Here is a 26,597-nt window from a genome sequence, read left to right on the forward strand (position 1 = left end):
CTCCAAATTCGCTGTGAAAATTTTAAGGTAGATACAAATGTGCATGAATCTTAGTGATTTTAAATATAGTTTATGCACGCTATCGTACAAAATTTTCACAAACATAAAATCTTGTATTCAGACTATGACTTAAATCATTTGACACATTTATAAATAATGTGCAGTTTAGGAATTAATAAAAGCCTACCAATATATGAATGAGTAATAAAACGGAGTGGAGAGAACAGCTGGGTTATTTTATGTGGCTGCCACTAACTTGATGTATAGTGATGGGTGAGTCAGTGTCTCTGAACCTCAGTTCTCTTGTATAAAGTATTTAGTTGGATATTTAAGATTTTTTTCCAGCTTTAAAATTATAAATTTTCTATTTAAGTTGCTAAGGCTTATCATCTTTAAATACTTTTCCTTTACTTTAGTTTTCAGAAAACTTCTTCCTTAAGGGTTTTATAACAATGAAATTCAAATACCTCAGTTATTTTTAAAAATATGGTTTATTTGTTTAATTTCCCTTTTTTAAATGTTCATTTTTTAAAAGATTTTAATGATTTATTTATGTATTTGAGAGAGAGAGAGAGAGAATGCAGGGGGGAGAGGGAGAGGGAGAGAGACTCTCAGACCACGCTGAGCATGGAGCCCAACGTGGGGCTTGACCCCACCACCCTGAGATCACAACCTGAGCCGAACCCAAGAGTCAGACGCTTAACCGACTGCACCACCCAGGCGCCCCTTTATTTCCCTTTTTATGTCTTCTTGTGGCATAGTCTTGTTAGTGGCCATTTTAGGGGTATATCCTATAAATCTAATTTTTTTTTTTTAGGAGAGAGAGTGTGTATGCAAGCAGGGGGACGGGACAGAGGGAGAGAGAGAATCTTAAGCAGGCTCCACGCTCAGCACAGAACCCAAAGCAGGGCTTAATCTCACTGCCATGAGATCATGACCTGAGCAGAAATCAAGAGTTGGACCCTTAACCAGCTGAGGCATCCAGATGCCTCTACATGCTATAAATCTTAATATAAGACTCTAATAACTTTAGCATGTACAATAAAAGATATAGTGAGATCATGAAATAACTAAGCTTTTATGATTTGTGGAGCTGGTGTATACAAGTTGTTATGGGTGTTCTGGCTTTTGGTGCGTATCGGAGGGATGTTACTTCATTCATATCTTCATTCCACAAATACATATTGAAACTCTACTCTGTGCCTGATAACTTTTTAGGCCTAGGTTGTATCAGTGAACAAAACAGATAGAAATTGCTCCTCTAATGAAGAGGAGAGGCAACAAGAGCTAAAATACAAAAATAATTTTATGATGTTAGAAAGTGATGCAAAAGTTCTATGAAAAATAAAACTGGGAAGGTGAACAGGGATTGCTCCGGGGAGGCTGCGGGGGGTGGCATGATGGAGGGGGAGAGTAGTAGATTGGAGAGGACTTTGTGACACTGACAGCTGTTGTCATAATTAAGATGAGAAACTCTAGAGAGTTTTAAATTGTGGAAAGTTCAGGATATAACTTGGGTTTTAACTGTACTAAGTGATAGTGGTAGAGGTGATGCCAAGCAGTGAGATTCTGGATATATTTTAAAGGAAGAGCCAAGAGAATTTGCTGACTGAGTATATGTGGGTTTGTTTGTTTTTTTGAGGGAGAGAGCAAGCATGAGCGGGGAGGAGGGCAGCAGAGGGAGAGGGAGAGAACCTTAAGCAGACTCCAAGCTGGGCACGGAGCCTGACGAGGGGCTCAATCTCATGACCTGAGATCATGACCTGAGCCGAAATCAAGAGTCAGAAACTTACCTGGCTGAGCCACCCAGACACCCATATATGTGGGTTTTGAGGAAAGGACAGGACCCTGGGATGAATCCGAGGCTTTGTGACTGAGGATCTGGGAGGGTGGAATGGCCATCACCTGATAGGGCTGATCTGTGGAGGAAGCCGGTTTGGGGGGAGGAGCACAGTTCTGTTCATGTTACCGTCTAGCCATGGGCTGCCTCGTTGGCAGTCAGATGCATGAGTCTGAAGTTGTGGGCTGAGCTGGAGGACAGTTACATGGGGAGAACCTGTAGAAGTTCTGGTTTGATGGCTTTGGTTTTCTCAGTACAAGAGAAACAAGGTCATCACAGGAAGAAAGTCAGGAGGGAGATAGGGCAAGTGAGAGGAGAAGGTGTGAAATACTTGTCTATGAGAGTGGGAAAATGACAAGTGTGGAGATGCTGTGTGCTTGCCGTCAGCATGTGTGGCCAGTGCCGGATTCTGATTCACGGTCAGTAATTGAAAGTGACACTGATCAGGGAGCTTATATGTTTCTCTCCAGGTACTTTCCGCCTGTAGGTACTGCAACCGAGCGTAAGAGGGATTTACATATAACTGATTTGAATTAAAATTAGGGTAAGAGTTTTGCCAAGAAAGGAGAGCAGAGCTAAGGGGTAGAGAGAATATATACGGAAGTGATAGCAGGTTTGACCATAAAATTGAAACTGAATAAAGGGAAGTGAGACCATGCATGAAGGGGGGCAGGGAAGGATCGTGGTTTAGTTGCTTACAGGTCCCTGTGGGGTCAGATGGTACTGAAGTCAAGTTAAAAATGAATCATTTAAAAGCAACTTCTATTTGTGTATACTGGATCATGTGTCAAATACATGCAAAGAGTTTTCTATTGAATGCATCAAATGAGTATTTTTAAATTAAATACAAATAGTTGATTTGTTAACTTTGGTTCTTCAAATGAAGTATGTCTTTAGTTCTTTTTTCCCTTAAATGACATAAGTTCACATTTTTCATACCAGTCCCCTTCTTTCCCCCAACCCTCGTGTTCTGTGGTAGGCTGCCAGAGGCTGTGTGCCTTCTGCCAACTTATTGCTCAAGTGTTTGTGTCCTTTGTCAGAGCTCTAATAGCCACAGGGGCTCTCACTCCATCCGAGATATTTGGATTAGACTTGGGTAACAAGCCACTCACCGAGCTGTGTCCCTTGGGTGAGTTTCTCAATCACTCTGAGCCTCTGTGTTTTCAACCCTAAATGGGGATAATAATATGTACTTTGTTGCGAAGATTAAAGTTATCATATGTTTATCCGCAGCACAGAACTCGGCTTGTCTTTATAAATGGTAGATATTGTTATGATCTTAGGTTTATTGGATGAATATTTTATTAGTGTTGAATAATCAAATCTCGAAAACTTGCTATTCTGTCATTTCAATGACATGTATTTTAGGAGTACTGTCTAGAATTACCAGTGTCAAAACACAGTATTCAAGATTGTTATCATTAACAGTTTCATGTGTGTGTGATTTTTCAGCTTTAAGAATAGACAGAGACATATTGGGAACTCACCATGAGTATGGGTGAGCTTTTTTTAGTTCCCAGTAACAGAGAGACATGCATACAGCTGCACCATTTTCCCTGCCTTTTTGCTAGCTTAAACCAGTTTGAAGCCTAAGCATCTGCGAAAGGTAACTCATTTGAATATGTGGTCCTTTCAAGGGAAAGCTGAGATACATTGAAGAAAACAGATGGTAAAGCTTTCAGTGTCTGAATGTGTGTATATATATATGTTTTATTCTCACTTGAGAGGATTGAAGAATGTCTTTACATTTAATGTGTTTGGACACATTAAGGATGGATAGCTCGTCCCAGTATAAAACCGTGCATCTAGGTACCACACTCATATATCATACATCTCTCTTCTTTCAAAATAAACACGTATTTGAAAATTGAGATTTGACTCTTCAGCCGCAATGATATCAAACACGTCACTCGTTGCTGTGGAGGGTTCCTTCCCTCGGTCTCAGTGAGAAGCTGCTTCTGTGCTGTAGCACAGTGTCTCTTGTTTCTGTCTCTGCAGCAGCAGTCACAGCGTCTAGTTTTCAGGTCATGTTGAATGAATTGGGGCTGAGTGAACTTGGTTTAAGCAGTCTTTTCTAAAGATGCATAAGGGCTATGTACTGGAGTAGAGCTGATCTTTTCCTGGTTAGGGCCCTAAAAATGACAAAACTATCACAACGATTTCTTCGTGAGTGGTAAAAATGAAAGATACTATGAGTTTTCTTATATACCTATATAGCACTTCCTCCCATGTTAATAATCAGCAATTATCAAAAGTGATTACTTCAGTTCAGTGTTTTAGCCCTTACCTGGCCTCTTGCATACGTCTAAAATAAAGAATATGTACTTCTCCTGGGGATTTAGTTCAAGAAGTTCAATTAATAGAAACTATTAAAGAGCACACAGAACTCCAAGATGACTTTATTTGGCAGATCCGATTCCTCCTGCCCACTGGAGAGCGCTGAGGATTGTGAGACTTTGTTATTCAAGATCCAATTTTTCCACTAAATAAATTGACCCTTGTCATCACCGAACCCTATTAGATACATCTATAACTGTTCATATTTTTTCCAAAGATTATGTGGGGTGATGAAAATACTTTCTCCTTTTAGATCACAGGAGAGTCGTTACTAAAGGAACCAGGCCAGCCTATCCCTTTGGCACCTGATGCAACAAAGAAGCCAGCAAAGATATCAAATGATGCATCATTTTGCCATCGTTATTACCCGTCAGATAAGGAATTGGTCTCCTTGAGGGCAGTAAGCCTCTTATAGAGAGTTGGACAAGTAAGTCATCGAAGACCCAGAGTGGAATAAGCCCACATTTTATCAGGGCTCACTGTGCTTCAGGGAGAGCTACCTGAGACATCTAGGTCAAGGAGACTTTCATGTCTGGAGTCTACTGTGAAATAGTGCCTATCTTATTCTCAGAAACCTGTAAATATAAAATGACTCTGTATTTTTTACTGACCCTGCTAGAGAACTTGTCGAGCATATAACAACTTTGATATTTTGTTAGGGTTTTCTCATCTTGGTCCAGAAGAAGATTGGAAGTCTGTCAAGGCCAAGACCTATTGTTCTCCCTTGCTGAGCTTTTGGAAATGTTGGCTGAAACTGACTGTAACCGTATTAAATCTGTAGAAAGAATCAATCCTGCCAACCTCTGGGGATTTTTGTGGAAACTAGACCTTCACAATTTTAGTTAATTTTAGCCTTGGATGAGAGCATGCTTGCATGGGCTGTCACGTCACTGGTACATAGCCTTGGTCTGTACATTCAGAGGAGATGGGCTTGCCGGTGACAGGAGGGGTACCTAAATAATGGTTCACTCTTAATTTCAACTTCTTTTGAAATAAAGTGATTTAGTGTAGAGTAGTGGTTCTCGAAGTGTGGTTCAGGAACAGCAGCACTACCTGGAACTGTGTGAGAGATGCAAATTCGTTTTTTTTTTAAAGATTTTATTTATTTATTTGAGAGACAGATAGCGAGAGAGAGCATGAGTAGGGGGGAGAGGGAGAAGCAGGCTCCCCGCCGAGCAGGGAGCCCGACTTGGTTTCGAGTCCAGGGTCCTGGGATCACAACCCACGCCGAAGGCAGACGCTCAACCGACTGAGCCACCCAGGCGCCCCTAGACATGTAAATTCTTGAGCCCTCACCCCAGACCTGTGGAATCAGAAGGTCAGGGGTATGGCTCAGGACACTCTGATGTCTGGTGGAGTTTGAGAGCCACAAACAGCACCTTGAAGTGACTGTACATAAGAATGTTTTTCTCTTTCAGACAAGTGAGCTCATGTGTATATGTATCAAGTTATTTGTCGGTTGGTGATGACCTCAGAAATTTTTAAATACTAACTGGGCCCCAGGGAGTTCATTACCCCATATTTACCTTTGGTAATCTGCCTTGCTACAAACTTTTCATTAAGTATTCATTAAGGGAAACAGGGTTTTTGAGAACTGTTTGCTTTCAAGTATATTTGTGTTCAAGAAGGAATGTAGTGTGGTATGTTATTTTAGGCACACTCTGTTATTGAAGGATTTTGGTTTTTAATATCTAGGAAAAAGTATGCACTAATTAGAAATAATGTAGTTTTAAATGATCATATTTGATTTTAAATTTTCTATAGAAGTAGTGTTGTACAATTAGAAAGGCATGACTTTGGAGTAAAACATTGCATGCCGTGAGTTATAAAACCTTTGACCTTTTGTTTCTTACTCTGAAAAATGGAAGTCATAAATGACATGGGGAGTGTATTTCATAAACAGTGATCATTATAGAAGTGTAAGTACTTTATTTATTTATTTATTTATTGAAAGAGAGTGCACACACATGTGCACGCTGGGAAGGGCAGAGGGAGAGAGAGAGAGTCTTTAGAGGCTCCATGCCCAGTGCAGAGCCTGATGCAGGGCTCAGTCCCAGGACCCTGAGTTCAAGACCTGAGCCCAAATCAAGAGTCAGATGCCTTTTTTTTTTTTAAAGATTTTTTAAATTTATTTATTCGACAGAGATAGAGACAGCCAGTGAGAGAGGGAACACAAGCAGGGGGAGTGGGAGAGGAAGAAGCAGGCTCATAGCGGAGGAGCCTGATGTGGGGCTCGATCCCACAATGCCGGGATCACGCCCTGAGCCGAAGGCAGACGCTTAACCGCTGTGCCACCCAGGCGCCCCAAGAGTCGAATGCTTAACCGACTAAGTCATCCAGGTGCCCCAGTACTTATTTCATAAGCAGTGCTTTGTTTATATTTCTTTATTTCTGACCTTAATTGATTTTGTGACTCAAATTGATCTCTTGTAGCTTTTAGAACTTCATGGGTTTTTTTTAAGCTTGAATGGAATATTGGATCATATAGCATCATGCAGACCTAATGCTTAGGGCAACATTGAGCTGCTTCGTAGCTATTAATTACAAATTCTTCCTTCCATAACTTGACTTTTTTAACATTATCAATCCATACATCTTCACTGTGACGAAGACAAGAAATAAAAGTTCATCTTTTACTCCCTTTGTGTTCTTACCATAACCAATATTCATAGCCTTGTGTGAATTATTCAATACTTTTATCCACGTTCTTGCAAATGTATGTGAACATACACACATCCGGGCAGTTTGTGTTATTATGTGGAGCAAACCAAGGCCAGGCCAGTTGTGGCTTCACCAGTGCAGTAAGAAGGAGAGCTTAAGCCTCTGAAGCGGTGGTCCACAGGACAGCCCTTGGTTAGTGACCCGTGTGCCCTCGTATGCTCATGTGGCCCCTCTTCCAGCCTAAGAATTTGGAAAGGCAGTGGGCTTATGTTCCAGAGTCTTGTGAACTGGCAGCTTCCACAGTCCTCACAGCGCACAACACTCCTAACTGGTGCTGTCTTCCTGACGGCCCGGGGAGCTGATACACACGCACCCGCTCAGCTGTGTCCTAGACCTTAACGTACCTTTGCAGATTTTGGTAGGTAGTTACAGTGAAACTTCAGCTATGCCCAAGCTGTCCTTCTCACCATTCTTTGAACCCAGATCAGTCATTTTGATCTGGACCTCATTCATTTTTTATAAATGTTTGATCATTCATATTTACATTTCTCTGTCATTTCCTTTTTTTTCCCCCTAAATATACGTAATAGTCATTGGTCCAGGTCAATGGATGGATACATATCATTTTTAATAAACGTATAATATTCTGTAATGTGGATGTGTTGCCGTGTAGTCAGCTGTTCCACAGTTGAAGGACTTTCATGATATTTCCAAAATTGTTACTATAGAAACCAAACCCAAAAAATGAATAAACAAACCCCAAACTACAGTATGCATTCTTGTACATATACCCACACCTATAGGTAAGATTCCCCAAAATGGAGTTGCTCTGTCTATAGTGATATGTATTTTCAGTTTTCATAGATACTGTCAACGTTTTTGTTGGTGGTGGTGGTGGAGGAGATTGTAGCAACTCACTTCCCATTCCCAGAGGGTTGGTTTCCCCCATCCTCACTATCACGGACCATACGAACACTTGACTAAGCGAGAGAGAAGTTACAATTTTGCCCAGCTAACAATAATAAAAAATATTCTGAATTTTCTTTTAGTAAATTTACTGTAATTTTTACATTTAAGTTTTCAGTCTACCTGGAGATTTATTTTTTGATTTAAAAATGTATTAAAATATTTTTAAATAAAAATCTATTTTTTAAATATGGTTTTCAAGATGGATAACCATTTTTTCCAGAGGTGTTAAGTCACCATTTTCCCACTGACTTGAAATTCCACGTTTGCCAATTATCTTTCTATTTATACAGGGATCTTTTTAGGCCCTCTGTATTAGTTTTCTCTTGCCATTTAACAGCCACAATTGAGTGGCTTAGAACAACCCCAGTTGACGAGTATGGTTCTATTGATCAGAAGTCCAGGTATACTGTGACTTGGTTCTTTGCTCAGGTCCTCAAAGGCTGAAATTAGGATGTTATCCAAACTGAGTTCTTATCTGAAAACTCTGGGGAAGAATCCACTTCCCACCTTCCTCACGTTGTTGGCAGAACTCTGTTCCTTGCAGTGGTAGGACCTACTTGTCCATTTTCTTGCTGACTGTCTCTAGAAGGCTGCTGTCAACCCCTAGAGACCAGCAGCCATTCTTTTGCATTGTATTTAATTTGCTGGACTTTATTGTGTTTTTCTATCAATATTCGTAAGTGACATGGGTTTATAATTTTTATGGCAATTATAAAAAAGTTTACACATTTTTAATGCATATAGATATTTATATGATGGTGATAAATGATTACTTGCAATGAAGCTTTTTTTTTTTTTTTTTTTTTAGTGTGTAATTGCCTTGCTGTGAAGAAGTATTGCAAGTTGGATATATACAGCGTTTGGTTTATGTTACTCTCATACCCTGTCCTTCTCTCCCGGTGTTAACGTGCGTTAAGAATCTTGACTTTAGGCTCTGTGGCCATATTAATTAATTTTTAAATTCTAGGTAAAATGCTAATGTTAGTTAAAGCAAAGTGTCCAGAGTCAGGTGTTTTTTGACACTGTGTATCTGGGTAATGTTGGGCTTTAAGTTTCCATGCTTAGCCCAGGAACATTCAGGCCTTTTCATATAGTTAATCTTTAATGGTATTTTTCCGTCACTAACCAGCAACGTTTGTTGTAATCCAAATTTTCACAAGTAGTAGTTTACTCTTAAACTAAAAATGAAGTTAGGAATGGAGACTTTAATAAACCTAGGTAAACTGTAGGCTTTTTTCTTTTTTAATGAAATACTAAACCTCTCTACTTTTAAGGACAATAGCTCACTCAGAAGTAAAGTATCTAGATCTGAAAATTCTTTTTGGTTCTAAGTGATGATAACTGAACTTTACCAAATTGAATTTGGTTCTTTGTGTTTAAAAAAAAATTGCTGTTAATTCTGAAGGCAGTGTTCCAGTCACTGGCAGAGTATTAGATCAAATAAAGCATGGGACCATTTTGTGTACTAGCAGAACCCCATGACAAGTCAGCTCTTTTTGGAGTGGGCTAAATCCTACAGTTACGAATGATGATCTTGAAAAATCCTAAAATGCTTCATACTAAGTTGTTCCTTCGAGTTTTGTCTACTAGGTTGCTCTGTTTACCCCTGGGAACAGTTGACTAGAAGGTATCGCTATCCTCAGATGGTTGGTTGCCTGGCAGACTCTCCAGTTAAATGAAAAGCAAAGTTGCTAAAGCTGAGTATGAGTTATATACAGTTTAAGAAATTAAATATAGATAAGTACTTGGATATAGTTGTTAGGATCAATACTGTGCATACAAATTCTCACTACTTATGAATAAATACTCTAATTGAGAGAAGATTTTCCAGATAATCACCACATTTGTTAACTTTACTTAGTGCTTGACTGTGGTTCACACACTATTCTAAGGGCTTTACATATATTAACTCACTTAATCCTCACAACAACCCTTTGATCAAGGTTAGCCGGCAAGTGGAGGTGCCAGGAATTGATGTCGGAGTCTGGCATCAGAGTCTATGCTCTTAATCACTACTGTACTGCTTACTGGGCTTATAAATCCAGGAGGAAAGAAAACAGTGATTTTCTGTAAGAGTCTTTCAGGCTTGGAGAAGCAGATTCCTTCTATTAATAAAGGTGGAATGAATGCAATCACAAGCTGACTACTTCTGTTTTCTCAAACTTAGATCTTATTACTCCTGCTTCGAATGGAAGGAAAGCCAGGCTGAATCATGAAAGAGGAAATGGGATGTTTTGTGTCCTTTCCCCAAAGTCAATGATCAGCAGTCATTTGTTGATGATCTAACTTTGGCCAAGCATTAGACTCTGTTGTGGAGTTTGGAAAGCGATGAGATGTGTTCCTTGACTTTGAAGAACAAAGCCACCCGCTGTACACTGAAGCAAGTGTGGTGACCGAGCCAAGCTCAGGAGCATAATGGGAGCAGAGCAGGGAATGCCTTACTGTCTCTCCTGTGTGGATCCCCCTCATTTCCCCCCACTCCACGGCCAAGCTACAACAGTCTAAAGGATGAATAGGGGCTAGGTGGTGAGTGGGTAAGAGGATTGGCCAGCCTTCCAGAAAGCACCATTTGCGGAGATGCAGGGTGTAAGCTGTGCTTTGCAACCTTGATAAGTCACCTGGGTACTAATTAAATTCCACATTCATGGGCCCCGTTCTAGATCCGCTTAATCAGGATCTCCAGGGGAGGGGCCTAGGGGACTGTTATTGAGGGAAGCTTAGAAAACACCACACAAGTGGAATACAGTTTGTGAACATAGTTGGGGTGAATTTCAGAGAGAATGGTTGAGGATGAGATCAGGTGGTGTGAAGGTCATTTTATGTCCTATCTTTTGTGATTGTTTGGTCTTCTATTTGTATCCTACTTAATGCTGGTTACTTTCCATGTATCAACAGATATATTGAACTGCACGTTTACTTAGAGTTGGACAACTTTATTTAATTTGAAAAGCAATATATTGAAAGTTTGAACCTCAGCCCAATTTACAGGGTTACCAACCTTGACTTCTGTATGACCTGAGAAATTGCCAAAGAGGAGAGTGAGAGTGGGGAATAGAATGAACATTGTTTGTCTTCAGTGTGCCCCATGACTCTTCATGGTGTCTCATTTTTTTCATTAACAAGCTGAGGTGCAGAAGTTAATTACATAGGTCACCTGCCTAATAAGCAATACAACTGATATTCGAGCCAGAGTCTGGAGAGCAGGAAGAATATGATTTGTCAAAAAGTGGTGAACAGAGTGCTCATTCACTCAGTTAAAATAGGGGAACTGGAAAACGAAGAGTTAGGTCAGGGGCTATAGTAAACTGCTTCTGACATTTGTTACCATGTGAAAATAAATGCCCAATATTCTGTGGTTGTCTTTTTTTTCTTTTTAAGAGAAACGAAGTTTCGATATTTTATGTGAATTTATCTCTATTTTAAAATGTCAGCCCTATATTCAAAAAAAATTATTACAATGTGTTTGCCAAATCATGATACGAGATACACCATTGAGTAGAATTTTGCTTAAGGGCCGCTGGTTTGTGACCTCTAGGTTAAATGATCTCTAAAGTCTGAGCTTTCAAATATCATGTTTCATGCTGATTCTTAATGAGGTATGACTCCTATTTGCTTTCCTTTCATATCTTAAAGAAATTTTGCTGAATATTAATGTGAGCATTATTAATAACAGAGCCTTCTGTATGTATTAATACATTTTTAGCTTTGCTGGGGGTAGATGGAGAAAGATTAAAAGGCTACTTGCTCCTGGCTGTGGTGGGAAAAGTGTTGCCCCCCCCAAATATTCTAGTCCAGTTGCTGTTTTCCCCTGCCTTTCTATTAGAACAGGGGCTGAAAGTGCATCTGCTCACTTCCTTATATTCTTTCAACCCATGTGGAACCACGTCGTGTCTTTCCAAAGTGTGTATAGCAACATATTAGTAGACCTTGAAACGAATTCAATGCATCTTGACCAGTATTAAAATGAGAGAGAGACTCAGCAAGAGAGAGAGAGAGACTAGAGTAGAATAGAAAATGGATGCACTGCAAGTCATAAGGATAAGAATTGTTGTGTAATTTTTGTCTCAGCTGTGTATGTATGTGGGTGTGTAGGTCCTAAGTTACCTCAAAGAATGTATTTCATATGGATCTGGCAGTTGACAAATTTTGAAAATGCTTCAACTAGAATGACTAAGTCGATCCTTGGTCATTTCTGTCCAATATAAGATGGTTTAAATTCTCAACTGGAAATTTGAAAGGATTTTTACCACATTTGGTCTTTTCTCTTCAATCCCACGAAAACGCTAACAACGGCTCTGGCTTGTGTAGATCAGTCCTTTGCTCCAGTAATCATTTTCCAGGAGAGAATGGCAGTGCTGAGGGGAAGGCATTGCAAGATAATGAGCCGCCTGACCTTGGAGAGAAGGACAGAGATTTTATGGCTGAGAAGGACAATAAGCCAGCCCCAATTCTATCCTCACTAGAATCCCTTGGGAATAAGAAAGTGGGGGGAGGGGGAAGACAATATGTGAGTAAATAGAGCACCTAACAGAAGTTTTAGGACATTGAAAAGGCACAGAGGATGGTGGATGTGGGGATACTTTGGCAATGAAATGTGCTCCAGTCATAGATTTGTCTCTTTGGAACTGAGTGAGTGGGGAGAGAGAAGGTTCTGGAATAGATCCGTGAAATGAAAAGTTGATTGTTTTTGTTTGACAAAAACAATGTCTTTGCTAGGGTGGGTCTATTTGTTAGATACAACATGAATTACCAGAAGTTAACACCTCCCACGTGTTGTATTTGTTTAATTATTTCTGTGTGTATTCTCAAGAAATTATACTTTGAAATTTAAGTAGAATGTATTATTGTTGAGATTGTGGACACCAGAAGGATACACACTCCTGTGTCTTAGTAAAATTTAATTGCAAATGAAAACTTAAAGTTTCTAGAAATACTATAAAATTTCAACGCTCTGAAGAACATGAGGTTTGTCATAAGTCCCCTGATGTGCATTGGGTGAAATGCGTGAAAAGCACTTAGTTCTTATGTTCAGTATTTTTACATTATCTACTGATTCATTTATAAAGCACTTTCTTACATCTTTATTCTGGGGGAGATTTCTGGATATGTTATGAACTACTTTAATAACTCAAACTATCATTACTAGTTACAGGTTAAGAAGCTATTTTTATACACTGAAGTGAAAACCAGACTCTTCATATTATTTCAGATGTAGGCTTTTTAAAAATTATGTTGAAAAGATAGAATTATTTTGGCCAGTCGATGTTTACTGATTTAGCTCTCTATGAACACATGTCTTAGAGAGCAGACTCCAAAGGACAGAGACCTGATAAGGATAGAAGTTTTTTTTTTTTCCTTCTCATTTCCATTATTAGTATAAAACTGATAAGACTGGAGCACCTGGGTGGCTCAGATGGTTAAGTGTCTGTCTTTGGCTCAGGTCATGATCTCAGGGTCCTGGCATCGAGCCCCACATCGGCCTCCCTGCTCAGTGGGGAGTCTGTTTCTCCCTCTCCCTCTGCCTCTCCCCACTGCTCATGCTCTCTCTCTTTCTGTGTCAAATGAATAAATAAAATCTTTAAAAAAAATTATAAGACTAACTTTATGAATATTTTCTCTCAATGGTAATAGAGGTTATATATTGTGGGTTCAATATCCAGGCACAGATACACATACTTGGAGGCTCTTGTACTCTTCCAATTAAAAGGATTTTCTGCTCTTACTTGTTTTTATTATTTTGCTTTAGATCATATAGTTTTTAAAGATCTGATGGATTTTTAGATTATTATTTGTAATTCAGCTTATTTTCTGTCAATACAGTGATAAAGTAATGCTGCATAACTGTAATTGGTTGGATTGCTTAATGACGAATGTATAGTAAATAAGTGTGCTAGCAAGAATGGAATATTAAAAATATTGACTCATTGGGGCGCCTGGGTGGCACAGCGGTTAAGCGTCTGCCTTCGGCTCAGGGCGTGATCCCGGCGTTATGGGATCGAGCCCCACATCAGGCTCTTCTGCTATGAGCCTGCTTCTTCCTCTCCCACTCCCCCTGCTTGTGTTCCCTCTCTCGCTGGCTGTCTCTATCTCTGTCGAATAAAAAAAAAAAATATATTGACTCATTAAAATTACTAGAATGTAATTGGACCAGATCTTCAATGTTCCTAGGTAATGATCTATGATTTCAGATCCATGAAAGCTGGATACAATTTTAATGTTCCTAGGGGAAAACTATTAATTTCTGATTAATATAACATTTTAGAGAAAATAATCCATAGACATGTTATAAACTTAGAATGAGGGGCACCTGGATGGCTAAGTTGGGTAAGCATCTGCCTTGGGCTCAGGTTGTGATCGCAGGGTCCTGGGATCGTGTCCTTATCGGACTCCCTGCTCAGTGGGAAGTCTACTTCTCCCTTCTCCCTCTCTCTCTCCCTCTCCTCCCTGTGCATGCTCTCCCTTTCTCTTTCTCAAATAAATAAAATCTTTAAAAAATGTATTTTAAAAAATGAAGTTTAGGAAGGAAGCCAGCTTAAATAATTTGCCCAAACTACATCAGTGCCTCAAACAGCGTTTTACACCTGAGATTGCATTTATGTATTTACATGCCTGTCACTCCACCTAGACCCTGAGTGCTTGGAGAAAGGGGATCTAGGTCTTAGATGACCTCAGTATTCCTAGCCTATCCTAGGTTCTAGCACATAACCTCATTTTTCTCCAGATGAGGTCTGGGGAATTTTGTTAACAGTTCAGATTAACAGGACGTACTCATTGATTTACTAAGTAAGACTCTCCAGAGATGAACTTCAGTGGAAGGGGATAAATAAATGTGATGACATTGATAAAGCAAGGATAGAAACCAAGGCCTCTAGACCTCGTCCTCTACACACTTGGCAACATGCTTGTTACCAAGCATGGACTTTTACTGAGCATCTACGAAGTGCCAGCTACTCTGTATACAAAGATCCGAGAAGCACATTAACAGTTAAAGCAGAAACTGTTGTTAGAAAGAGTCTGAGTCAGCCTTACCTATTTATTAACCATATCAATTTTAGCAAGTTACTTTATTCTCCACCCCTGTTTCCTCCTTTTAAAAATAGAAATAATACCTGTGTCATAAGATTGATGTAAATATTAAATAAGATAATACATGTAAACTGCTTTGCAAAATGCTTGGAATATGCTCTTAGCTTTTGTGTTCTTTTAAATTAGTGAGCTCACATTCTAAGCAGGGCCGAATTTCTTGGAAAATAAGCTTGGAAATAAGGAAAATAAGGAAGAGACCATATAAGAGTTAGATTTTGTTTTATAAACACCCCAAAACTTGGGGGTGCAGTTTTTATTGACTCACAGTTTGGTGGGTTGGCAATGGATTGAGGACAACTCATCTCTGTTCTGGATTGGGTCATTGGGCACACAGTTGGGTTAATGGTCAGCTGGTAGTCATTGGCCTTACCCATATTTTGACAGAGTAATGGTGGTAAGTGGATCATGGGGACTTATCATTTAGTAGACTGGCCTGTACTCAGACCCCTGTTAGTTAGTGGCCACAGACTTTTTAAGAGGAAGGGAGAAAGAGGGACTTCCATGAACAAGTACTTTACAAGCCTCTACTTGTGTCATGTTTACTAGTGTTTCATTACCCAAAGAAAAGCTCATGGCCAAACCCAGATCCATTGGGTTCCACCACTTGGCGGGTGAAAGGTAGTGCATACAAGGATGGAAAGAATTCGTGGCCATTTTTGTAATCGGCACAGAATGGATTTTACTGACTGCTTATTCTGTATCAGGCTTTATGCTGGATAATTTACATGTTACTCATTAAATCCTTACAAAAATTTCCTGACATGCGTGGCATTCCCATTTCAAAGATGAGAAAACTAATTATCAGATAAATTAAGACACTTATACACATTTGCTTCAAGTCATGGAGTGGCCTTTGGGTGCTGTCTCTTGTTGCTTAAACGGTCAGATGATTGGCTCTTGAGGCAGAAGGTGTATGCTTTATTTAATGAAAATTTGGTTAAAATGGAGTTCCAAAGACTACTTTTATTTTATACCATTTACTAGTTCCAAAGACTACCATTGAACCATTGGGTCATGTATTTATTTGATATGGAAAAGAATTTTAATTTTACTATCCTTTAAGACTTTCCAGAAGCTTATGAGGAGTGTTTTAGTGGGTTTTGTTTGTTTTGCCAGATCACCTGCATATCCTGGATCTCACCGCATTTTGGACATGACTGAGTGTCTACAATGGGCCAGGTATCACTGGCAACGGCTGATGGGCAGTAGAAACAGGGACGACGATGAGAGGCCATACAACTATTCCTCTCTGCTCGCTTGCGGGGGCAAGTCCTCTCAGACTCCCAAACTGGCAGGAAAGCACCGGGTTGTTGTTCCCCACCTCCGGCCCTTCAAGGATGAGTATGAAAAGTTCTCTGGCACCTACGTGAATAACCGAATACGAACAACAAAGTACACACTTCTAAATTTTGTGCCAAGAAATTTATTTGAACAATTTCACAGGTACTTCTATTTTTTTGAAAAAAAAAATCTTAGCATATCCTTTGTTGTTCATCCTTATGTTCAGTTAACATAAGATTTTTCATTTCTGTAACATTATACGTTCCGTAAGCTAAGACTTGGGACATTTTCTTTGATGATTCTAGTAGAGTTTGTTGTGAAATGATGAGCCCTTACATTCACATAGCACTTTACAATTGGTAAGATGCTTCTCTTGACCAGAGAAGATATTGTTATTTTCCTGTTATAGATTAGGAAATAAAGTTTGTTGCTGTGGTTTTCCCAGTGTCATGCTAGTGATAAGGAGCAGACCAGGGTCTGTAGCCTTGAGTTTTTTCGCTCTTGCTTCCATGGTCTTTCTGTTAGATCATGCTGCGTATAGGGAAATAGAGCTCTGAAGCAAGTAGATGTAAAATGCTATTAGGTGAAGCAACAACATAGCTCAGTTTAATATGTATTTATTGAAACTCTCCTATGAGCTTAGGCATTGAAGGAAGTGCACATCTAAATGGTGCTGCTTTCCTAATGGAGTTCGCCATTTAGCAAGGGAAACAAGATGTATGTACAGTGAAAAGACACAGTGGATGTGATGAGTGTCATTAAGTGCTACCGAGTAAGACGGAAGCCTCAGAAAAGAAATAATGGAACAGGAGAAGAGGAAATGGCGTTTGAACTTAATTATGGAGACCGAGTGAGATTTTCAAGGCAGAGGTGTCCACAAAGCACATTTCAGATGGAGGAAGGAGTATGATAAGTAAAAGCAGAAAGGCAGTAGCTTACATTGCTTGGGGTCTGGAAAGAGAGCCCTCTGCCTGGCACAGTAGAAACAAAGCAAAGGCAGAGAGAACATTTAGGGAGATGCTGGACATACCCTGGTGCGTGGTAAGACCTGAGCTTAGAAAAATATGGGAATGAAAAGAAGGATTATCTGTTACAGATATTATGGATTAGATGCAGGGAATGAAGTAAAAAGATGGCATGAACATATTGAGCTGAGATGACCAGGAGGATTAGCAGAAAGAGTAAAGACAGGAATAAAAAGAAACTTGGCTAGATGATTTTCTTTTTGTAAATGTGTTGAGAGTTTGAGATGCTAATGTGAATATACAGATTCTCAGCATTCATTATTCATTCTACATATATTCATTCTCATTATTCACTGTATATAGATTGCATATACGTTTATTGAATGATGGGGTATGTTTAAAATACAGATGTGAGTTTGCTGAATTAATGGCTTTACATACTATGGGTGAGTCTGTCTTTTATGAAGTTTGCAATCTAGTGCTCTTGATGGAGTTAGAATCTGAAACTTGAACAGAGTTCAGGGTCAGTGCTGTAGGTTTGGATACAGCCCACATGGAAATACTTGAGGCCAAAAAAGTAACAAAAGGGTTAAGAAAGAAATTTTTAGAATACAAGAAGTTGGAGGTGAGGAAAGAGAAATGGGGGTAAATTAATTTTGAGACATTTAATGGTTACTAAGGAAAATATGTGATAAAAACTCAAGGGGCTATGCAGGATTGGGATTACATTTCTTTTAAGGAAATGGGCTACTTGAATTTACCTTAGGGGCCAGTGGAGGAGTATTTGCATATATAAAGTAAAGGAGTAGAAGAAGCTCCTGAAGAAATGAAACACATACAAGCTGAAATAGAAGGGTTGGTCTCAAGGGGGAAAAAAAAGCCTCCCAGACTTCTCTATTTATCTTGAGCCTTGTTTGAATCTAATATTTGGACATGGAGATTAACTTCTGAAGGCAAGAAAGTTGGGGTTTTGAAAAATTTATTTCTACGATGTGTTAACACTGAATTTCCTCTTAAGTTTTTTGAGCTTTTAAAAAGAAAATAGTGTTTTCTGTTATGCGTATGTTTTCACAACTCAAGACTGTCATACTCATGTTTACTATTATATATTTAATAAAGACTACCTCTCATTTATTACAGTAAATGCATGTCTACGGGAGTGACAGGTTGCTCAGCTAGTTCTCTATTCTGTTGCTTCGAAAATTGACTAATGGAAATGTAGGAAAGTACTTTAAGATATTTTTGTCCCTTTTGCTTTCAGCTTTTATGTGATTTGTTAATACTTCCCTCTGTGTGTTTGGGTTGCAGGGCCGCCAATTTATATTTCCTGTTTCTAGCTGTCTTGAACTGGGTGCCTTTGGTAGAAGCCTTCCAAAAGGAAATTACGATGCTGCCTCTGGTGGTGGTCCTTACAATTATTGCAATTAAAGATGGTTTGGAAGATTACCGAAAATACAAAATTGACAAACAGATCAACAATTTAGTAACTAAAGTTTACAGTAGGTAAGTAACAAGAGCTGGGCTAGGTAATACACATGTGTCATTTAGAAACCTGCAGAATGTTACTTTCTTCCCCCTTAGATGTGATCAGGACCCTTTTCGGTGATGGTGGTGGTGGTGATGCTTTCAACTAGTATTTATTAAGGACCTGCAGTGAATTTAATTCAGGTGTCCTAGCAGGACCAACATGTATAGATGGTGCTGATTTATGATGGTTTGATTTGGGATTCTTTGACTTTACAGTGTTTCAAAGGCAGTAGGCATTCAGTGGAAACCTTACTTCAAAATTTGAATTTTGACCTTTTCCTGGGCTAGCGGTATGGCAAGATATTCTCATGATGCTGGGCAGAAGCAGGGAGCCTCGTTCCTAGTCGCCCGTTGATCACAAGGGTAAACAATGAATCATTTTGTACCCATAGAACCAGTCTTTTTTTTTTTTTTTTTTTTTTTTTTACTTTCAGTACAGTGGCCAATAAATTACATGAGATATTCAACACTTTATTATAAAAATAAGCCTATTTTGTGTTAGATGATTTTACCCAACTGTAGGCTTACGTAAGCATTCCGAGCACGTTTAAGGTAGGGTAGGCCACGCTATAATGTTTTGTGGGGTAGGTGTATTACATGCATTTTCCACCTACAGTATTTTCAACTTGCAATAAGATTATTGGGATGTAACCCTTTCATAAGTCAGGAAAGATCTTTATAAGCCATTGTCATTCCAGGAGTTGATAAAGCAAAAGCTCCTATAACTTATATATAAGTAAAATTGAAAGAATTAAACTTCATAAGAAGGAAAACAAGCAGATAGTTTTTAATCCTGGCTGTTACAATTTGGGATTAAGAAGAGGATGGGATATGAAAAAATGTGAATGGATATGAAAAACAAGATGGGATATGAAGAAAAAGATAAGAGCTACTAGTGGAGGAAAGGGATACTGAAAAATGGGGAAGAGTGTTCTTTTTTTGTACACAAAACTAGAGGCTTATAAAACTCTTCCCATTGCAGCAACAGAAAACATTTGTAATAGGTCTTTTCCAAAGCATATTTGCTGTCATGGCGACTTGTATCTCCGGTATTTATTAAACAGAAAGGCTGTGTAGCTAGGAGTAGTCTGTAAAGGTGAGTTCTGAACTGTGCTATATATTGTAAATCTACATTTACAAATTAGAGATACGATACTAGTATCCAGAGACAACTACTTATAACGCTGCCCTATCTTCCTTTAAGTCCTGTGTGCATTGTGTGTATGTGTTCTGCAAAATTAAGATTGTACTCCATATATTTTTATTCTAATTGTTTTAGCCTAATATTGCACCACACACATTTCCCGTGTCTTATGAAAATGAAATTTTCACTTTTCATACTTTTATGAAAATGCATTACCAAGTTTGTAATATTAATTGGTGTCCCCTTTCATGAGAAATGTGTCTACTTTTTAAAAAGTCATCATTAGAACAGATGTGTGAACTTCTGAATCTAATATGTTAATTGATTTACAAACAAGTTTATGATGTCACTTTTTCTCCCCCCACATTGGGGGTAGGAAGGCTTGTGGAGTGTTCTGGGGATCCTGAGTATATTGATGTGGCCTGAGGGGGTAACCAGCTATAGGAGCAATAATGAGAAATGAAAAGAAAGGGAGTTTGAGGCCTCCTGTGGAGGGACTTCCAACATCAGGCTACTCCTTGAACGGTGTCCAGAGAAAGAGAACCAAAAAGAATGAGATTTATTATCTGGAATTGGCTTACGTGATAATGGAGGCTGAGGAGTCCCAGTATCCGCAAGCTGCGGTCTTGGGAAGGCCAGCAGTGCGGTTTGAAGGCCTGAGAGCCACAGAACTGATGGTGTGGACTCCAGTCCATGTCTGAAAGCCTGAGAACCCAGGGATGCTGAGGTCAGAAGGTCAGTGTCCCAGCTCAAGCGTTAGGAAGGCGGAGAGTAAATTCAACTTTTCTCTGCCTTTTTGTTCTCAAGGGAGTTGGATGATACCCACGCCGGGGAGGACCGTCTGCTTTCCTCAGTTCAATTTGAAGGCTAGTTTCTCCCGGAAACCCTCACAGACACACCCAGAAGTCATGTGTAACCAGTGTCTGGGCATCCCTAGTGAAATTGACACTTAACAATGAACTATCAGGGATATTTTCCTTTAGTGGGAGAGAATCTGCAGTGTCTCTCCGATCAGGCAGGGGCCCCCAAATGTGGGGCGACGATTGGTTGGAAGCCCATGGCATGGGTGGTGAAAGAATTCACCTGAGGCAGAACAAAGGAGATAGTGGCTTGTTGAATACACCACAAGGGAGCAGCAGGGAGGACAGCAGAGGAGCCCATCTGCAACGAGGCAGTGGGTGCGGCCTGTTTTTAAAGGGGGAAGGTGAGGAGGTCTGGCGACATATGGAATTTCTCCCTTTTTTGGTAATTATAAGTAGCCCGTTGCTCAGTGAATTATGGATATTTTGGGGTGGGTTGCCTGATGGGTCTCTCTGTATTACCCAGGGGGTCACTGTGGGCCCTTTTGCCTGGGTCAGGTTTCCATCGCTCAAGCCTGTTGTCTAAAAGCAGCCTATACAGATTCCATCTTTTCTTTTTTTAAGTTTTTATTTAAATTCTGGTTAGTTAGCATACAGTGTAATATTAATTTCATTTGTACAATATAATGATTTAACCCTTCATACATCACCCAGTGCTCATCACGAGTGTATTTCTTGATTCGTAACACTGATTTCACCCATCCCCCACCCACCTCCCCTCTGGTAACCAGCACTTTGTTCTCTGTAGTTAAGAGTCTGTTTCTTGGTTTGTGAGTGTGTCTGTCTCTCTCTCTCTCCCCCCCACCCCCATACCCACCCTTTGCTCATTTCCATCTTTTGAGCAGAGAAGGAATGTGGTGAAAGCTGTACTTTAGGAATATTGGTCTCTTCGAGTCCTGGGAATAGGCTTCACAAATAGGGTAGATCTGCCTCTGCTAGTCAGTCCAGGGCATTACTGGGAGTAGATGCAAGGTACAGGACGGGGTTCATCGAAGAGATACCGTGAAGAAGAACCCAAGTAAATTTGGTGAACTTTTGTGATTTTTGAGCTTCAGAGGATAAAAGTACTACCACTGATAGTAAAAGGGAGCATTAAATTTACCTCAAGAAGTGAGAGCTTCCATACCTGGAAATGAGAGCAAGACAGGCATCCAGTGGAAATGCCCCATGGGCAAATAGGAACATGTTACAGGAGTTCTGGTTGGACAGAAAGGCTGTAGTAAGAAATTTTGAAATGATCAGTCTGTTTAGAGGTCATTTTGAAGTGAGGGGTTTGACTTAAATCCCCAAGGGAGAAAATGTGAAGAGCTAGAAGACTGAGCTTTGAGCCCAGAAGTAGGCAAGCACCTCCTTCAGCCTCTGAGCTGACTGGAGAGTTTCCCTTAGACAGATGCTGCCGCTCTTTCTTCTGACATCTCAGAGTATTTTGTACATTTCTTGGATTGACTTTAATGTTCTCGTGTAAACTCTAAATTCTTAAGTTTGTAATTCTAAATTGGTCAGACTCGAGATTCTATTCTATTCTAGTTACCAAGTCTGAACAAAAGACTTTTAGGTTCCAATGTCTAAATTTCTAGTAAAAAGAATATTTTGAACGAATTCAAGGCTCTTTTGACTGACCAAGAGTTCAACTAGATGATGTAATTTTTCTTTTGTTTACTTTAGGGAGAAAAATAACTCAAAGGCTTGTCCTGATAGAATTTTCTTCCATTTTATGTGAGCCACAGAGGAAATGGTTAGGGCAAGCTGATCTCATAAAGCAATACTTAAGCTGAAACCTGAAGGATTCTGAATTCTGTTCATTAGAATTCTTCAATGACTTTCTCAACATTCGTTTTAAAGATCTAGAAACAAAACAAAACAACTTTTTTTCTCCTTTGTAAGATGGTATGACTTGTAAATATTAAAATTGCATAGTGGGAGACCTGGTACAATTGTTTTCGCAGGTGTCCTTTTGGACATAGTCTAGATCTATTTTAGGTGATTTGCATATAAACTTAAAGATAAGATGCAATATTCTATTCAATTGTTTAAGGTCTATCCCAAGATACCACTTTATGATTGCTTTTCATAATAGAATCTGGTAACTCTTTGTCCTTTTATCTATTATTCTATGTAATTTGCTTTTGTTTGGTATTGCAGAAGAAATAATACCTTTCTCCCCCCAAATTGTTCTTGGAACAAATTATAAGGATATAAAGAAATTAAGGTAGGTTATAAGACCATGCCTTGTTGATGTAAATATGCTAACTTAAATTCCTGTAAAATACGAAGATATCACTTCAGAGAACAAATTATTCCTCAACAAAATTAAGGTGAAAGTACGAAACCATTAAATTATACAAGCTTTTGGAAGAAGCAGATTAACATTTCTGTGCAGATAATTTGATTCTTATTTGTAATATGTGGTCTTTCACATGGTGCTTGTCTTTGGGCAAGTATCTTGGGAAATAACACACTAATACAGAAATTAAACATTTAAACTTTATTATACCTCAATTAAGTTGGAATGAGCTATTATGGAAAACCTAACTTTCTCAAGATTGCCTTTCAGTAGCAGCTGTTTATAAGGTTTTAAGTTTTGTTTCACGGATAATAGAAGTGTGTTGAAAACAAAACTATTAATCACTTAACAAATTTGAGTGCCTTACTCTGTTGTAGGCACCGAGAGATTGAGATTTAAAGGAAGAATAAAAAATAGATACAATGCCTTTCCTCCAGGACTCTACATTATTTTCTGATCTTTAAAAGTCACTGTGTTGATTTTAGGAGTTTCAAAATACTGGCTAATGTTAGCATATTAGGATTATCTCATAAATTCGTGAATCTCATAAATTCATAGAAGTTCATGCTTCTTAAAATGAGACCAAATATCAGTGGCCTTCTAAGGTAATCAACCTTTTGCATGATATTTTTGAAAGTGATGGTTCTTGAAATTCTCTTCCAATATGCAACTACAACATTTTTTATTTGGTGGTCATCAGTAAGTGACTATAGCTGGAGTAAAGTCTGCTTGTTGAGAGAGGGGCTCTGGAGCTACCGGCCTTGTTTTAAATCCCAGGACCACTTAGAGCTGTGTGACCTTGAGCAAGGTACTTAACTTGCCAAAACCAGTTTTTCTGATTTGTAAAGGCAGAGGGGCAGGTATCATAGTTCATTTATAGGACCAACCACATAACATTGATACAAAAATTAAATCAGCTGGTGAATATAGAGCATCTGATAAATCTTTGCTGTTGTATGCAATGATTATTCATTATTTGCTTATTATAAATTTTTTTAGCATTTTATGGGAAAATGCTAAAAAAAACAAAGAGAAAAATTTGTTCATAATTCTACAAAGTCTTTCTCTCTTTAAATTTGTTAAAGCAAGAAGTAGAAGTTTACATTCTCCACCCTTCCTTCTTACCTCTTCCCTTCTCCCACCTCCCACTCCAGTGGGATCACTGTTAATAGTCCTTCCCAGTGCTTCCCAAGGCTTATGGAGCAGAGCTGTGTGATCTTGAACTCTTAAAGAAGTGAAATGGGTCTAGAAGTTTGCCTGAAGTTGGGACTGTAAGAGCAGTGTTCTGTCCAATGAGAGTAGTTCAGAAGCACAAACAACCTAGTAGATGCAAGAAATTGTAGCTGAACATTCAAGCTATGGGTGAAGAAGTTCCTCTTACTGGTTTTAATTCTTTATTGGGTAACGGAATATAGTGTCATTCTGAGTCTACCACAGTGAGAAATCTTCAGAGCTAAATGTGGCAGTGAGCATTGTCACTGGCTTGCAGTTGCTTTCACACACGTGCTCTGTCTTGCCCTATGTCTTTGTACCTGCTGAATACCTGTACCTGACTGATACTGTCCCACCTTTCTTCACCTGAGTCACTCTTGGTCATCCTTCGAGACTCACCTCCTCCAGGGCTAAACACCCCAGCTATTGGCTCCCATAGTAACCTGGGCATGCATACCTCTCTCTTATGAAAGTACTATTTGTGTCTGTTTTTCAGATGTCAACCATCACTTGTATAGGGTAGTGACCGTATATTAGCCATTTGTGTGTTCTTAGCACCTAACATGCTAACTGGCATAAATTAAGGCCCATACATGTTTAATGACCTGAACTAGCTAGCTGTTGGGCAAATTAGGTATGTTTTTGAAATCCTGGTGTATACTCTAAATAGGGAAAAATGAAGTTAATTCAATTATGAAATGGCCTTCATTTAAATCTTGTTCCAATGTAGAATAAATAAACTTGTCCTTTAGAAGAATCCTACTTCTTACGTTTGAAAGAAAAATAAAATTCCTAACCCTAAGAGTCAAGTCTGTCTTTTCCTCCTACCTTTATAAATTCTTAGCACATTTTCCTTGTAGCTTTCCTCGTAGAAAAAGTAGAGGCCATGAAGCATGAATTATGTACCCCAGATTTCTTTGTGCATCATTCACATTTTCACCAACTTTCTTCTGACCTCAGATGAAGAGGCAACTCCCTTTATTGTAATAGGAATCCTTTCCTCTGTGCTCTTAATCCCATTTCTTGTTGCTTCTTCATAACCTCTGCCAACATCCCCATTCGGTGCTCTGTCTTCTACTTTACCTTTCCCATGGACTCCTTCCCTACACCTCCTGTTCATGTCCACTTAATCTCATCCTTGATCCTTTGACTTACCTTTCATTGCAGTGGCTACTTTTACCCCTTATTTCCTTTCATAGCTGAACATCATGAAATATTCTACTTCTTCAACTTCTGTTCACTCTCTGGTTCATGGAGGTCTCACTTCCTTCTTCACACTCCCCACAACAATTTCACTGTATCAGCATTTTCCATAGTCAGACATCCTAATCACTGAATACTGTAGGCGTGGCCCTTTTGCAGCTCCTTTTACTGTGATTACTCCCTTTTTGAAGTTTCCTTCTCCCTAAATTTCTCTGATATTACTTTCCCGTGGTTCTCCTTCCACTTCTTTATTATCCTGAAGTCTCTTTCTCTGAGGAATCTCATGTCCTTATCTGGTATCACCTGCCCTCTATGTATCTAGGACTTCCACATTTACATCTGTACCCATGAGCATAAGATCAGAACCTTCAAATTGCTGCACATCCTTGGTTTCACATCCCACTTCAGATAAAAACTTTCCAATCTGAGTTTATTATCTGCCCTCTCATGCAACCAGTTGCTTTGAAAATTTGAGACGTGGTGAAAGGCACCATTCGTTATCCCATCATAGAAGTTAGAAACTGTAGAGTCATGCTTGATAACTCCTTTACATGTAGTTCAGTCATAAAATGTGATATAGTAAGTCATAAAACATGTAGCAAGTCAAAAAACCCAAATATGTCTTGAATTAATCTTCTGTTTATCCCTGCTGTTACTGGCCTTAATTCTGACCATCTTCATCCTTCTCCTGAATTATTTCAATAACTTTACGTTGGTTTTTTGGTCATTCCTACACCAAACTATCCGGATTCCCAAAGTCCATCCATTACTCTGTCGCAGGAGTTAGTAAATACAAGTAGTATCACATCCTTCTTCTTCTGGTGAACCTTGTGACTCCCCATTTTCTATGCAATAAAATCACAACTCCTGGACTTTTAGGACTAAACCTTTGAAATATGACCCATTACCTATGTTTTTTGATGTTCTCTCTTACTTTCCTCCATGAAGAGTAAACTGGTGTGCACAAACACTAGGAAAAAGAATGGTAAGGACAAAATAAACCATTGATTTGCCTTTTTCCATGAACTAACCAACTCTTTAGGTAATCAAGGATTTCCTTTAGTTGGATTCAACCTGGTGCATTAGAGATTTTAGGAAAAAAGTCCTGAAAATGTACTTTTTAGGTAGCCCTTTAAGCTAAGTATTTCTTGAAATAACTGATGTAATGCTGTAGAGCAGAAAGTATACAAGTATTGGCCTAAGATGGCATTTCTATTTAATCTGATGC

The 26,597-nt window shown here is 39.1% G+C and overlaps 1 protein-coding gene across 6 annotated transcripts in view; it reads left to right on the plus strand.

The window, feature by feature from the left end:
- The window catches only part of ATP10D (ATPase phospholipid transporting 10D (putative)), a 104,732-nt gene that overhangs the window by 11,294 nt on the left and 66,841 nt on the right, over positions 1-26,597 (plus strand). For 4 of the 6 annotated variants that reach the window (XM_026508835.4, XM_048211753.2, XM_044387709.3 and 1 more), the window contains 2 exons: positions 16,010-16,336; positions 18,448-18,642. In XM_026508835.4, the coding sequence (XP_026364620.2) occupies positions 16,047-16,336; positions 18,448-18,642 (485 nt within the window). In that variant the 5' untranslated portion in view covers positions 16,010-16,046. Of the gene's footprint in view, positions 1-3,153; positions 4,605-16,009; positions 16,337-18,447; positions 18,643-19,071; positions 22,880-26,597 lie in introns of those variants that run through there. The other 2 variants (XM_048211752.2, XM_057309871.1) reach the window with 2 other exon arrangements.

Source organism: Ursus arctos, unplaced genomic scaffold, assembly GCF_023065955.2.
Source record: "Ursus arctos isolate Adak ecotype North America unplaced genomic scaffold, UrsArc2.0 scaffold_9, whole genome shotgun sequence".
Classification (NCBI taxonomy): domain Eukaryota; kingdom Metazoa; phylum Chordata; class Mammalia; order Carnivora; family Ursidae; genus Ursus; species Ursus arctos.